This window comes from Sminthopsis crassicaudata, chromosome 4, assembly GCF_048593235.1.
Source record: "Sminthopsis crassicaudata isolate SCR6 chromosome 4, ASM4859323v1, whole genome shotgun sequence".
Taxonomy (NCBI): Eukaryota; Metazoa; Chordata; class Mammalia; order Dasyuromorphia; family Dasyuridae; genus Sminthopsis; species Sminthopsis crassicaudata.
In genome coordinates, this window is record NC_133620.1 from 303,435,385 (window position 1) to 303,452,232 (window position 16,848).

A 16,848-nucleotide genomic window follows, 5' to 3' on the forward strand; every position below is an offset into this window, starting at 1 on the left:
AGGACCTCAACACCTATGAGAAATTACCACCTTCAAAGATCTCTCTTGGTTAAAACAACCCAGCTAAAACTTTCTCTGAATTGAGGAGAGGATAAATGTGTCTTGCTCTTAGGGAAAGAATATAGGTCTGTCCTATATTATTACATAGAACAAGAAGAAAGGGAAAAGGAGAAAAAATGCAGAAACTAAAAAGCAGAAACCATTTACCTGGTAAGAAAAAGGGATAAGAGCAAGATGAAAAGAAATGCTTGAACGTGGAGACACCAGATATGAAAGTGGGGAAGTATAGTTTATGAAATTTTTTTAAAAGTACATGGCAGAGATAGAAAAGATAAAACAAGAAAAAACCGGGGGTCAATTTTTCAAAAACTAAAGAAAGGAAAGAGAGACAAAGAAACATCTAGAAGGATAATCAAAAGAGAGACAAAATCCTGCACAGAAATATATATTTTACATACCTGGACTGAATTTTCCTTCACTCAGAGAATTAGCAGAATTTATTTCAAAGACAGAAGAGGAATGACTATAGAATTAAGTAAGAAAGGAAAAAGAAAATACCCAACCTCACCTTCCTGGGTTCTCTTAATGGTAGCCTGATTTTCAAAAAGTTACATTGTCTATAGTTTCAGGATCTGTTGTTTGCTTTCACTTATCCCATTGGTCCTCAGATTGCCCCTTCCTTGACCATGAACCAATGAGGTTTTCCCTTCCTCAACCTTTCCTCCTTCTCCTTTCCCATTTTCACTAAAAATCAGGATAGCATAAAGTTACAGAATGTTCAAGTGAAAGATCATCTAATCCAGTTTACAAGTGAGCAAACTGAGGTTCACAAGGTTAACTAAAATTGACCAAACCAATCAATAGTATAAGTGAGTAATTGGCCCAGCAACTTACATGTGGAGACAAAGCTGCTAGGAACTACTAGTCAGATATTCTTTCTCTATAGATCAACATGTATGTTGATCAATCAGTTTAGTTGTTTCCAATTCTTCAGGAGCCCTTCAGGAATTTTCTTGACAAAAATATTAAAGTGGTTTGACATTTTCTTTTCCAGCTCATTTTACAAATGAAGAAACTGAAGCAAACTTGCCCAAGATCACATAGTAAATGTCTGAGGTCAAGTTTGGACTTAGATCTTCAGGATTCCAAGCCAGCACCTATCCTTTTAATGTTTCTATCTCATGTAAAAATGACAAAAGTGAACAAGCTATTTTCTCTCTTCCTTGTAAGAAAATCTGTCTCATTTTTTTTAGCACTTGACTTATTAATCCCTTTTTTTACATTCTTTATTTTTCTTTTCTTTTTCTTTAAGAATTCATATTTATGTAATTATCTTGCTGAACAAGAAAAATCAGATCAAAAAGGGAAAAAAATGAGAAAGAAAACAAAATGCAAGTAAACAGCAAGAAAAGAAGTGAAAATGCTATATTGTGATCCACACTCAGTTCCCACAGTCCTCTCTCTGGGTACAAATGGCTCTCATCATCACAAGATCATTAGAATTGGTCTCAATCACCTGATTGTTGAAAAGAGCCATATCTGGAGCATCTAGGTGGTGTAGTGGATAGAGTACCAACCCTGAAGTCAACATTGAACCTGAGTTCAAATCTGGTCTCAGACACTTAATACTTCCTAGCTGTGTGATCCTGGACAAGTCACTTAACCCCAATTGCCTCAACAAAGAAAGACTATTTTGTCTTGTGAACCTAACCTATTCCACTGTTTGACTATTCTATTTCTTATGACCAAATGGTTTTGATGACCATTATAATACATACATATATATAAATATATATAAATATATATATATATATATATATATATATATATATATAGTTTTATTACTGGCACAGCTAGGCCACCTTCATTGGCAATTTTTTTCCATTAAATCCCTTGAAATTCTTGACTTTTTGTTCTTCCATATGAACTTTGCTATTTTTTCTACATCTGTAAAATAATTTCTTGGGAGTTTGATTAGTAGGAGACTAAATAAGTAGATTAATTTAGATAGTATTGTCACTTTTATTATATTCACTCAGCCTACCCATGAGCACTTGATATTTTTCCAATTGATTAGATATGACTTTGTATGGAAAGTGTTTTGTAGTTAGGTTCATATAGTTCCCCACTTTGCCTCCCAAATATTTTACATTACTGTCAGTTATTTTAAATGGAATTTCTCTTTGTATCTTTTGCTGCTGGACTTTGTTGATAATATAAAAAAAAATACTGACGATTTATGTGATTTATTTTGCATCCTGCAACTTTGCTAAAATTGTGAATTGTTTCTAGTAATTTTTGGTTGATTCTCTAGGATTCTCTAAGCATACCATAATATCATCTGCAAAGAGTGGTAATTTGATTTCCTCATTACCCACTTTAATTTTTTCAATCTCTTTTTCTTCTCTTATTGCCAAAGCTAATGTTTCTAATACAATACTGAATAGTAATGATGATAATAGGTAACCTTGTTTCACCCCCTAATCTTATTGGGAATAGTTCTAGTTTGTCCCCATTACATATGCTTGCTGATGGTCTTAAACAGATGTTACTGTTTTAAGTCCATTTATTCCTATACTCTCTAGTGTTTTTATTAGGAATGGATGTTGGATTTTATCAAATGTTTTTCTGCATCTATTGAGATAATCATATGGTTTTTGTTAATTTGGTTATTGATACAGTCAATTATGCTAATAGTTTTCCCAATATTGAACAAGTCCTGCATTCCTGGTATAAATCCTTCTTGGTCATAGTCCCTAGATTATCCTGAGAATAATCCCATTGTTAATATTTTAAGATTTTTGCATCAATATTCATTAAGAAAACTGGTCTATAATTTTCTTTCTCTGTTTTCACTCAATCTGGTTTAGGCATGGGCACCATACCTGTGTCAGAAAGGAATTTTGTAGGACTACATTTTTTCCTACTTTTTCAAATAGTTTGCATTGTATTGAAATTAATTGTTCTTTAAATGTTTGGTAGAATTTACATGTAAATCCATCTGGTGCTGGAGACTTTTTCTTAGGGAGTTGATTAATAATTTGTTCTATTTCTTTTTTTAAAGTGGGACTATTTAAGCAATTTATTTCCTCTTCTGCTAATGTGGGCAATCTATATTTTTATAGGTATTTCTCCATTTCACTTAGCTTATCAAATTTATTGACATATAGTTGAGCAAAATAACTCCTAATTGTTGTTCTACTTTTATCTTCATTGGTAGAAAGTTCTCCCTTTTCATTTTTTGAGACTAAAAATTTGATTTTCTTCTTTCCTTTTTCTAATCAAATTAACTAAACATTTATTTTGTTGTTTTTTTTTCATAAAACAAACTCATGATTTTATTAATTTAATAGTTTTCTTACTTTCAATTTTATTGATATCTCCTTTTATTTTTAGAATTTCAAATTTAGTAATTAGTTGGGCTTAATTTGTTCTTTTTCAAGCTTTTTTAGTTGCAAGCCCAATTCATTGATCTTCTCTTTCTCTAGTTTATGCAATTAAGCATCTAGAGACATAAAATTTCCCCTAATAATCACTTTGGCTGCACCCTACAAATTTTGGTATGTTGTCTATTATTGTCATTATCTTGGATGAAATTATTGATTGTATTTGTGATTTGTTGTTTCATTCATTCATTCTCTAGGATTAGATTGTTTAGTTTCTAATTAATTTTTTTATCTATTTTCCCCTGGCCTTTTATTGCATGTAATTTTTATTGCATCATGATCTGAAAAAAATGTAATTATTATTTCTGCATTTGATTTTGAGGTTTTTATGCTCTAATATATGGTAATTTTTGTACAGGTTCCATGAATCACCAAGAAAAAAAGTATACTCCTTTCTGTCTCCATTCAGTTTTCTCCAATATAGAGCACCAGCCTTGAAGTCAGGATTAACACTTCTTAGCTGTGTGACTCTGGGCAAATCACTTAATCACAATTGCCCCAGCAAAAAATAAATACATTTTCTCCAAAGATCTATCATACCTAACTTTTCTTGTATTCCGTTTATCTCCTTAACTTCTCGTCTATAAGATAAGTTTATCTGTGAAACCAAGTATGTCTGATATTCTCTCTTTGATCCAAATCTGATGAGAGTAAGATTCACACAATGTTCATCCCCCTCCCTTCTTTCACTCAATTATAATAGGTCTTTGCCTCTTCATGAGATGTAATTTCCCTTATTTTACCTTCATTCTCCTCTTTTTCCAGTACAATCCCCTTTCCATCTCTAGTTTCTTTTTCATATTATCAAATAAAATCAAATTATATCTGCACTAAGTATACCCATAACAGAAATATAGTTCTCAAGAGTTCTTTCCTTTTAATCTTTTTATGCTTTTCTTGAGTTCTATATTTGAAGGTCAAACTTTTTGTTCAGCTCTGGTATTTTCATCAGAAGTAAATGAAATTCACTTGTATCATTGAATGTCCATCATCTTCCTTGAAAGATAATGCTTAATTTAGCTGGATAGTTGATTCTTGGCTGTAATACCAGTTTCTTTGCCTTTTGGAATATCAAATTTCAGATCCTTTTTTCCTTTAAGGTGAAATCTGCTAGGCCCTGGGTAATCCTGATTGTGGCTCTTCAATATTTGAATTGTTTCTTTCTGGCTGCTTGCAATATTTTTTTCCTTAGTCTGACAATTTTGAAATTTAGCTACAATATTCCTTTGGAGTTTTCATTTTAAAAATAGTCTTTTAGGCAAACGTACATTTGGCATTCAAACAAAATGGCCAGTCCATGTAAATCACACTATCTGGAATAGAATTTTAATGTTTTGCAGTTTAGCTTAAGAAAGGACCTCAGGTAATAATCAGAATCTTCCTAAGATAATTCAATTGGAAGTGATTCAGTCTCCTGATATGTTACTAGTGTCTGGATTTCACAGACATACAATGAGAGCAGCACAATATCTATGTAGACTTTGTCTGCTAAAAAGTCTAAAATCTTTTCTCTCCCATACTTTCCTTCAGAACTTCCCAAACACTGAGTTTACTTTGGCCAAAATCCACTTTATCATCTACAAGGACAACTCTAGAATATATGGTACCAAGGAGAGTGAACTTATCCACAGTATTTCAAAATTTCTCTAGTTACTGTAACCAATACTTCCACGTATAGGTGGTGTGATTCTGGCAAGCCTTTGTTTTCTTAGTGTTGATTATTAAGTCAAAATTAGCACAAACAACATATTCAAACTTGATTGCATCTCAACATCAAAGACTGCCTTATGTGCACAATTATCTGTGAACAAAAAGTCACACATCAACTCTCCCTTCACTTTAGTTTTGGCTAGTAGTCTTTTCAAGTTAAATAATTTATCATTCAGTACAGTAGCTGACCTTGATTCCATTTTTGTACTTATTAAAGGTGTCTGACAACACTGATGAAATCATACTAAAAAGCTTGGGAGGCAAGATTGTCTACTTCACTGCATTGATGACTGGGAAAGTATGAGACAATTATCCATCATCCAGAACCCAGGCAAACATTGTTATATTGATATACAATACAGATAAAATTTCTCTAGCCATCACAATTTTCTTCAAGCTTTCAAAACTGACAGTATCAAAGGCCTTAGTCAGATCAATGAAAATTGTATACAAACCTGTTCTGTTCCTGGAATTTTTCCTGGAGTCATAGAGCTGCAAACACTGTTATCATTCATTCCTTTAGTATTTTTGAAGCCACCCTAGACCATAATCATCTTCCAGATGAAGGAGTTATACTACCTATAAGGAGGACTCTAGCAAGAATTTTGCCAGCAATGATTGAGAGGGAAACACATACACACACACACACACACACACACACACACACACACGCCAATGGATATCACAGCACAATCTATTTCTTTTACCTTAAAGAAAAAGACAGTGGAGGTATTTTTCAATACCCAAATATGCTAGAGAGCCAGAAAATTTCAGTCAGTTGGAATTAGCACCAGGAACTTTGCCACACAAGAGAAGCTTAATGGCTTTTCCATTGGAAGTTGAGCTAGAGAGAGATTGATTGACTTCATACTGAAATGTATGATCAGTGGCTTTAGCATTGGTTGATGACGGTCTGTTAAGAACATTATGGAATTGCTCAGTCCATCTGTCCAGGATCATGTCCTTATTACTATTCAACGTTCTTTTATCAGCATTGAAAAGTTGTGATGTACATTATTATCTTTAATTTATCATTATCTTTAGAATATCATAAAGGTATTTTAGACTGTTACTATCAGCATTAAATTGAATTTCTGCCTTCTTAGTGAGCCAAGAATATTGCATTTCTCTAATCTTCACCTGCACATTACATTTGGTGGAATTAAATGCTGCCTTCTTAGAAATGAACTATTTTGTGGAGTTTTCATTTTTTATTTAGTAGTTTCTGAATTTCCCTATCATTTTCATCAAAACTAATTTTCATGTTTTCAAGTACTCTAGCTCAGGTAAGTAAAAATAATATTGAACACCAGAAGTTCCCACCTCCTTTTTTTCCTCAATCATGTGTTGTCAACATTTCCTGCAAGAGTGCACCTAGGAAACTTGATTGGATCTAGATAAATGGAAGACAGTATTGGAGGTTAAAAAAAAAAAAAAAAAAAAAAAAAAAAGTAAAGAGGTGCACAAATTATTTGTAGTAAGTGACTGTTCTATTACTGCTGTTTATGACTCCATTTGTCCCGAAGATGCCCTGGCATGTCTGTTAGTCTGTCTCTATTATTTCATTAAAGTCATCCAGAATTATAAGCATGTCCACTTTCAGCAGCACATTGAGGGTCTCCAGGTTTTCATTAAATTTTTCTTCACCTCATCAGGTTTGTCATGGTGAGAGCATATGCAATGATGATGACAGCGTGGCACTTTCCTACAGGAGGCAATCGCATTGTCCAGAGTCTGCCATTCAATCCTTTTTGTAGGGATATAAGCTTTCTGACTAGGTTAGTTTTGACTGCAAAAATTTCACCAGCTTCACAGCATTCCCCTTCATTGCAACTACTCCAGAAAAACATGTATACAACTCTATAAGCTGGCTTTCATTTGCAGCCCTGTTTCACTCAAGGCTGCTATTTGGATGAAATATCTTTGAAGTTTTCTTACAACAATTGTTTGGAGAATTTGGGAAAGCTTAAGCAAATCCCTGCCTTTTCTCTGTCGTCTTGGTTCTTCCCATTTTCTTTTTTGAAAAATGTTTTATATCACCATCATTTCTCTCATCTCTACTCCTTCCCAGAGAGATATTTCCTAAAACAAGTAGCATTTTTAAGACAAAAAAAGAAAAGAAAAATATCAGCTTTACTCATTTATTGAAAAAGTCCAAAAAAAATGTAATATGTTACCTGTGCATCCTCCTCCCCTGCACACAAGTTAGGGTGGGAGTATTTTCTCACATGCCTCCTTTCAAGCACTGCTAAATGTTTATAATTTTGGAAAATTTACTATTTGTATGTATTGTTCTTTCCATTTACATTATGATCAACATTGTGTATTTGTGTTCTTGGCTCTGCATCAATTTGTGTAGGTCTTTCCCTGCTTTTTTACAGTCTGTACATATATTATTTCTTATAACAGTAACTTAGTACATGAATATAATGTAGTAAAATTACATTCATGTACTAACTTTGTTTGGCTATTCCCCAATAAATAGATATTTACTTTGTTTCTAATTCATAAGTATACTTTTAAAAGTGTTGTAATATTTTGGTATATGTGGGGATTTCCTTATCATCGGCATCACAGGGGCATAAACCTAGTCATGAAGTCTCTGTATCAAGATGTGGTCACTTTATTTCCATAATTTCAAATCAATTTCCAAAATGGTAGTTTAATTCACAGCCACCAATAATGCACCAGTATTTTTATCTTCTCACAATACCCCAATATTGTTCCCATCATTTTGTCATTCTTGCCAATTTGCACACTACCAAAGTATCTACCTTGAGTCACTTCCACTATCTGCTTCCATCACTCCTATTAATATGCTAAATAAGTTGGAGAAAAGCATGCAATTTTTAGTAGAATCTCTGGGGTTCTCTAAGTATACTATCATATCATCTGCAAAGAATGATAGTTTGGATTCCTCATTATCTACTCTAATTTCTTTAATCTCTTTCTCCACTCTTATTGCCGAGGCTAGTGTTTCTAATACAATATTGAATAACAATGGTGATAGTGGGCAACCTTGTTTCACTCCTGATCTTACTGGGAAAGGTTCCAGTTTTTCCCCATTACATATGATGCTTACTGAGAGTTTTAAATATATGCTCCTGACTATTTTAAGGAAAAGTCCATTTATTACTATCCTCTCAAGTGTTTTTATTAGGAATGGATGTTGGATTTTAACAAATGCTTTTTCTGCATCTATTGAGATGATCATATGGTTTTTGTTAATTTGATTATTGATATAGTCAATTACACTAATAGTTTTCCTAATATTGAATTAGCCTTGCATTCCTGGTATAAATCCTACTTGGTCATAGTATATTAACCTGTGGATGATTTTCTGTAATCTTTTTGGTAATATTTTATTTAAGATTTTAGCATCAATATTCATTAGGGAGATTGGTCTATAATTTTCTTTCTCTGTTTTCAACCTATAGTTTAGGTATCAGTACCATGTCTGTGTCATAAAAGGAATTTGGTAGAACTCCTTCAATCCCTATTTTTTCAAATAGTTTATACAGCATTGAAGTTAATTGTTCTTTAAATGTTTGGTAGAATTCACTTGTAAATCCATCTAGTCCTGGGGATTTTTTTCTTAGGGAGTTGGTTAATAGCTTGTTCTATTAGTTGTTAGTAGCTTATTCTATTTCTTTTTCTAAAATGGGACTGTTTAGACTTAATCTGGGCAAGCTATATTTTTGAAGGTATTTTTCCATTTCATTTAAGTTATTGAATTTATTGGCATAAAGTTGAGCAAAGTAACTCCTAATTATTGCTCTAATTTCCTCTTTATTAGTGGCAAGTTCTCCCTTTACATTTTTAAGACTAACAATTTGATTTTTCTCTTTCCTTTTTAAAATCAGATTTACTAAGGGTTTATCTATTTTGTTGGTTTTTTCATAGAACCAACTCTTAATTTTATTAATTTAATAGTGTTTTTTTTTTACTTTCAATTTTATTAATCTCTCCTTTTATTTTTAGAATTTCAAGTTTAGTGTTTGACTGAGGTTTTAAAATTTGTTCCTTTTCTAGCATTTTTAGTTGCAAGCCCAATTCATTGACCTTTTCTTTCTCTATTTTATGCAAGTAGGCCTCTAGAGACATAAAATTTCCCCTTATTATGACTTTGGCTGCATCCCACACATTTTGGTATGACATCTCATTATTGTAATTTTCTTGGGTAAAGTTATTAATTATGTCTCTGATTTGCTGTTTCACCCAATCATTCTTTAATACGAGATTATTTAGTTTCCAATTATTTTTTGGTCTATTTTCCCCTGGCTTTTTACTGAATGTAATTTTCATTGCATCATGGTCTGAAAAGGATGCATTTGCTATTTCTGCCTTACTGCATTTGAGTTTGAGGTTTTTATGTTCTAATATATGGTTAATTTCTGTATAGGTTCCATGAACTGCTGAGAAGAAAGTTTTCTCCCTTCTGTCTCCATGTAGTTTTCTCCAAAGATCTATCATTCTAGTATTCTATTTACCTCTTTGACTTCTTTTTTATTTTGTGGTTTGATTTATCTAATTCTGAGAGTGCAAGGTTGAGATCTCCCACTATTATAGTTTTGCTATCTATTTCTTCTTGCAGCTCTCTTAATTTCTTTCAAGAATTTAAATGCTACACCACTTGGTGCATATATGTTTAATATTGATATTGCTTCATTATCTATGCTACCCTTTAGCAAGATATAGTACCATTCCTTATCTCTTTTAATTAGCTCAATTTTTGCTTTTGCTTGATCTGAGGCTTTACCCTGCCTTTTTTACTTCGCCTGCAGTATACAAAATAAATCCACATAAATCCTCAGCATTTTTATACATCACCAACAAAATCCAACAGCAAGGGATATAAAGAGAAATTCCATTCAAAATAACTGTCGACAGCATAAAATATTTGGGAATCCATCTACCAAAGGAAAATCAGGAATTATATGAACAAAATTATAAAACACTTTCCACACAAATAAAGTCAGATTTAAATAATTGGAAAAATATTAAGTGCTCTTGGATAGACCGAGCGAATATAATAAAGATGATAATACTCCCTAAACTAATCTATTTATTTAGTGCCATACCAATCAGACTCCCAAGAAACTATTTTAATGACCTAGAAAAAATAACAAAATTCATATGGAAGAACAAAAGGTCGAGAATTTCAAGGGAATTAATGAAAAAAAAAAAAATCAAATGAAGGTGGCCTAGCTGTACCTGATCTAAAACTATATTATAAAGCAGCAGTCACCAAAACCATTTGGTATTGGCTAAGAAATAGACTAGTTGATCAGTGGCATAGGTTAGGTTCACAAAACAAAATAGTCAATAACTATAGCAATCTAGTGTTTGACAAACCCAAAGATCCCCAATTTTGGGATAAGAATTCATTATTTGACAAAAACTGCTGGGAAAACTGGAAATTAGTATGGCAGAAATTAGGCATGGACCCACACTTAAGATCACATATCAAGATAAGATCAAAATGGGTCCATGATTTAGGCATAAAGAACAAGATCACAAATAAATTAGAGGAACATAGGATAGTTTACCTCTCAGACTTGTGGAAGAGAAAGGAATTTGTAACCAAAGAAGAACTAGAAATCATTATTGACCACAAAATAGAAAATTTTGATTACATCAAATTAAAAAGCCTTTGTACAAACAAAACTAATACAAACAAATTAGAAGGGAACCAACAAACTGGAAAAACATTTTTACAGCTAAAAGGTTCTGATAAAAGCCTCATTTCCAAAATATATAGAGAATTTATTCTAATTTATAAGAAACCAAGCCATTCCCCAATTGATAAATGGTCAAAGGATATGAACAATTTTCAGATGATGAAATTGAAACGATTTCCACTGATATGAGTGTTCCAAATCACTATTGATCAGAGAAATGTAAATTAAGACAATTCTGAGATACCACCACACACCTGTCAGATTGGCTAAGATAACAAGAAAAAATAATGATGAATGTTGGAGGGGATGTGGGAAAACTGGGACATTGATGCATTGTTGGTGGAGTTGTGAACAAATCCAACCATTCTGGAGAGCAATCTGGAATTATGCCCAAAAAGTTATCAAATTGTGCATACCCTTTGATCCAGCAGTGCTACTACTAAGCTTATATCTCAAATACTAAAGAAGGGAAAGGGACCTGTATGTGCCAAAATATTGTGGCAGCCCTCTTTGTAGTGGCTAGAAACTGGAAAATGAATGGATGCCCATCAATTGGAGAATGGGCGGGTAAATTGTGGTATATGAATGTTATGGAATATTATTTTGTTCTGTAAGAAATGACCAGCAGGATGAATACAGAGAGGCTTGGAGAGACTTACATGAACTGATGCTAAGTGAAATCAGCAGAACCAGGAGATCATTATATACTTCAACAATATTGTATGAGGATATATTCCTGATGGAAGTGGATATCTTCAACAAAGAAAAGAATCTGTCTCAGTTCCAATTGATCAAGGATGGACAGAAGCAGCTACACTCAGAAAAGGAACACTGGAAATGAGTATAAACTGTTCTGCATTTTTGTTTCTTCTTCCCAGGTTATTTTTACCTTCTGAATCCAATTCTCCCCTGTGCAACAAGAGAACTGTTTGGTTCTGCACACATATATTGTATCTAGGATATACTATAGTATACATATTTAACATGTATGAGACTGCTTGCCATCTAGGGAAGGGGATGGAGGGAGGGAAGGGAAAAGTCGGAACAGAAGTGAGTGCAAAAAATTACCCAGGCATATGTTGTCAATAAAAAGCTATAATAAAAAAAGGCAAAAAAAAAATTTATGCAATCTTTCTGACTTGCTCCACTACAAATTTATATTATACAGTGTCAACTGGGCCCTCATTGTTATTAGGCAACCCATCTCTATTTCCTTTATTAATTCTTCTCACAATGGCTCTTCCAAATCTTTTCATCTTTCCTGAAACTTCCCGTGGCTCCCTCTAACCCCGTCTTTTTAGCTGAAAACTATGCTTTATATTTTACAGGAAAAAAAAAAAATTAAAGGCTTTGGCCATGAGCTCCTTTTTACCTCTTCCTTTTCTCATATCACTTTCTCTAGTCCTCACCCTTAGATATAACTCTTTGTTGAGTTCTAAGAATCAATTCCTTTCTAGAATGTAATACTTATTTGTTGTAAAGGATTATAATCACTAAAATCACCATTGTCCTTAGGTGATTGTTTTTAGGATTATCCTAGATAATCTCACCTCTCCTCCTCGGTTCCTTACCATATTGTCCAAGTCCCAAATCGTGTATATTTTTCCTGTCAAATATTGAGAATAGATATTTCCATTCTAAGTATGTCTATCTTTTTCAAAATCATCCAAGATATTAGCATTTATTTCATTAATAGCATTCTGGAGTTTGTATCAAGTATTTAAGCTAGGAAGTGTTACATGTCTGAGGCCAGATTTAAACTGGGGGCCTTCCTGACTTCAGGGGTGGTGCTCTATCCACTGTCCCATCTAGCTGCCCCAAGTATATGCTTTCAATGTATTTAGATTCTTCAGCTTTTCCTTAGATTTAAATAACTCAATTCCTACTCTTATTTCATTTATAGGAATTATGCTATTATGATTATCCTGTGCTGGTCTACGTTTTGGAGCTCATGATATCATTAATAATGTTGAATGAGTTTTTTATAAATGTTTAAATTGCTATTATTTTATATATAGTCCCAGTGCATAACAAAATCATTTATATATTCAATCCATTATTATGCTTATTCAATCATAGCCCCCTACACTGCAACAATGTCAAGAGATTGAGTATTGGAATTTGTTCCGGTATCTTGCCCTTCTTCTCAAACCAAAACACCAAAGAGTATAATTTATCATCCTTAACTTGATTATCATGATTCCAGTATAACCAGTTTATAATCCTATGCTGTCCTATCTTTATCTTAGATTCATATTACCCTGGCCAGCATGCTAACCCAGTGGCATCCCCAGAGAATAACTAGCAAGAACTCTGAATTCATACTACACTTCTACAGCTTCTGTAGTGGTCAAACTCACATCACCTAACTGATTCTATTTTGCTATTGCTTACTCCCAACAAATGATAAGTTGGGTAATGAACAATTTGTTACTGATTATTAAAATTAAAATTATCATTTATTTTGAAAGTGCAGTTGTGATTGGCTTTTTAGGGTTTGGAGGGGGGGGTTCCCAACCAAATCTCCCAGATAATATTCAACAATGATTTTTACTGTTTCTACCTCTATTTGAATCTAACATCCAGAAACTAAAATTATAACTCTTTTGAGAAAAATTGCCCAACTACATCCTAAGTGCTCAATTACTTCACTGAAAAATATTTATTGATTAGTGGATCATTCCATATTCCAAACTACTCTCTATTCCCCAGATATTACCTATATTTTCTGTCTTTCCTCATGCACTGAACATGTCCTTATTGAATTCTAAGCCTTCATTTTAAAGCTCAACGATTTGGTAAGACTAACTCAATTACTTATCATGTGATTTTCCCCAAATCATATAAATTGTCTAAACCTGTTTCCTCATCTCTAAAATAAAGGAATTAGACTAAGTTATCTCTAAAGCCTGCTATAATTCTAAATCCTATGAATTAGAAATTCCTTCTCTTCATTAAGCTTTTCCTGGTCCTTACCACTTTGTTGGTAATAACTTTTATTTCAAACTTATTTTTTTAACCTTTTTCATTTTAAAACTTATTTTCATCTGGACCTAGTAATTTTATTGGTATGAGAAACTTCTTGCATTTAAACTTCCTCCATGTATAATACAAATCAGGAAATTATAACTAATAGGTAGAACTTTGATCAACGTAGTCAACAATTATTACTTTAAAAAGTTGACTTTTAAAAATCCTCACATTTTGGCAGAGAAGTGATAGAACTTAAGAGGTAACAAAATATATAGTCAGATAAAGTCAATGTGTTGATATGTTTGCTACTTGTTAATAGGGAGGCCTAAACTGGGAGTGACAAACAAAAGGACTTGGGATGCTATTCTGGGAAGTAACAGAAATTGAAAGATCAATAAATCTTAAAAATAATCAGAGCAAAAGTTGAGAAAGGGACACAATAACAAATCATGTTGATGTTTTGCTAAATTTAAGATAACACCTTTTAAAACCAGCCACTTAAAAGTTTTATTTTTATTTTGTGGTCTGTATGTATTTGTTAATGATGAAGTTCATAGTAAACAAAAAAATTTAATTGTCACAGGAAGAATATATCAGAAGCAGTAGTTGACCATTTCTTCCCCACTAAAGTCAAACCTCCTTTTTTTTTCCTCTGTAAAACTGAATCTCATTGTCCTACTAATCATGTATTATTATATGATTACTGCCACAGGACTGTCATTTTAAACTTAGACTAAGTTTTGTAAGGGCAAGAATGATGTCTTTTCTTGTCCCTAGAGCCTAGTGTTTTAACACAAACAGCACTTAATAAACATTTGTTGAATCAAATTTGAAATTAAATTTACTACTCAGAACTCAGAGGCAAGCTTCATTTCTGTTGTTTTATGATTTGCAATAAATGTTTTCTGTTCAAATATTTATTGTTAGTCTTTGTGGCTTGTATAAAAATTGAATACCCTAGAAAATGGGGCAAATTCAACTGTTCCCAAAGAGAGGTTCTTCTGTGTGAATGTGAACCTAACCCATATTAATGTTACCAAACAGAAGTTTCCCAAGATTGAATCTCATTTTGGATTATAGATTTTCCTGAAATCTCCCCAAAAAGTCCTGTAAGGAAAATTCACTAATTTACTAGAACACTGGATTTGAAGTGAGAGGCTTGGATTTTAGTTTTGCTGTGTCACTACTTTATTGTAACATTGGGCAAATCCTTTGAACTTCCGTGGACCTCAAAGTTTTTTTGTTTGTTTGTTATCATCTGTAAAATGAAGGTACATTAAAATATCAAAATATAAAGTCACACTTTCAAAATCATCTGCATTTAAAACAATAACAAAATGTAACAAATACATAGGAATTAATCAAGACACTCAAAACATAAATACAACTACAAATAATATTTACATGAATAAAAAAAACTAAATAATTCAAGATGCATTCAGTACAAGCATCTAGGACATGCTACTATAATAAGAATACTATTACTATTTACTCTATAGATTTAACAACATACCAATCAAGATAATAATGGTATAATTAATTAAACTGAATAAAATAATAAAATACCTTCAGAAGAACATAAAAAATCAAGATACCAAGGAAAATAATGAAAAAAAAAAAAAAGTTAAGATAGCCTTACACTATTAGGCCTCAAATTACACTATAAAGAAGCAAGCATCAAAGGTGCTCTAAATCACTATTGATCAGAGAAATGCAAATTAAGACAACTTTGAGATACCACTACACACATGGGGCAGCTAGGTGGCACAGTGGATAGAGCAACAGCCCTGAAGTCAGGAAGACCTGAGTTGAAATCTGTCCTCAGACATTTTAACACTTCCTAGCTGTGTAACCCTAGGCAAGTCACTTAACCCCAATTGCCTCAGCAAAAAAAAAAAAAAAAAAGAGAGAGAGAGAGAGAGAGAGAGAGAGAGAGAGAGAGAGAGAAATACCACTACACACTTCTCAGATTGGCTAAAATGACAGGAAAAGATAATGATGATTTATGTTGGAGGGGATTAATGGGACACTAATACATTGTTGATGGAATTGTGAACAGATCAATTTAGAACTATGCTCAAAAAATTATCAAACTGTGCATACTCTTTGATCCAGCAGGTTTCTACTGGGCTTATATCCCAAAGAGATCTTAAAGGAGTGAAAGGGGCCCAGATGTACAAAAAAAATGTTTTGTGGCAACCCTTTTTATAATGGCAAAAAACTGGAAACTGAATGGATGCCCATCAGTTGGAGAATGGCTGAATAAGTCATGGTATATGAATGCTATGAAACATTGTTTTATAAGAAACAATCAGCAGGATAATTTTAGAGAGGCCTGGAAAGACTTACATGAACTGATGCTAAGTGAAATGAGCAGAACCAGGAGATCAATGTACATGGCAACATCAATATTGTATGATGATCAGTTCTGATGGACATGACTCTTTCCAACAGTGAGATGATTGATGCCAGTTCCAATGACCTTGTGATGAGGAGAGCCATCTACACCCAGAGAGATTACTGTGGGAACTAAGTGTGGATCACAACATAGCATTCTCACTCTTTTTGCTATTGTTTGCTTGCATTTTGTTTTTTTTTTTTTTATTCATTTTCTTTCCTTTTTGATCTGATTTTTCTTGTGCAGCAAGAAAATTATATAAATGTTTACATATATTGTATTTAACATATGTTTTGACATATATAACATATATCGAATTGCTTGCCATTTAGGGGATGGGGTGCAGAGGAGAGGAAAATTTGGAACACAAGACTATGCAAGGGTCAATGTTGAAAAATTACATATGCATATTTTTAAAATAAAAAGCTTTAGTAAAAACAAAAAGCAATCATCAAAACTACCGCATAATAGATGTTAAAAGAACTATCCAGTGATATAAATAGGTAAGCAAGATTTAGAATCAGGCACACAATAGTCAATAAATCCAACATAAATGACTGATGAAAAAATTCACTATGCAACTTGCAGAGAAAAACTTTAAAAAGTGAATATGAGTATCTTTAATTATGCCAATGGGACT

At 32.8% G+C, this 16,848-nt stretch overlaps 1 protein-coding gene across 1 annotated transcript in view; it reads right to left on the bottom strand.

Moving 5' to 3' along the window:
• Positions 1–6,639: 6,639 nt before the first annotated feature.
• SH3BP5L (SH3 binding domain protein 5 like) overlaps positions 6,640–16,848 on the bottom strand; it is a 44,395-nt gene continuing 34,186 nt past the window's right edge. Inside the window, exon 9 of the mRNA XM_074264988.1 lies at positions 6,640–7,238. Coding sequence (XP_074121089.1) covers positions 7,123–7,238 — 116 coding nt within the window. The 3' untranslated portion in view covers positions 6,640–7,122. The remainder of the gene's footprint in view (positions 7,239–16,848) is intronic.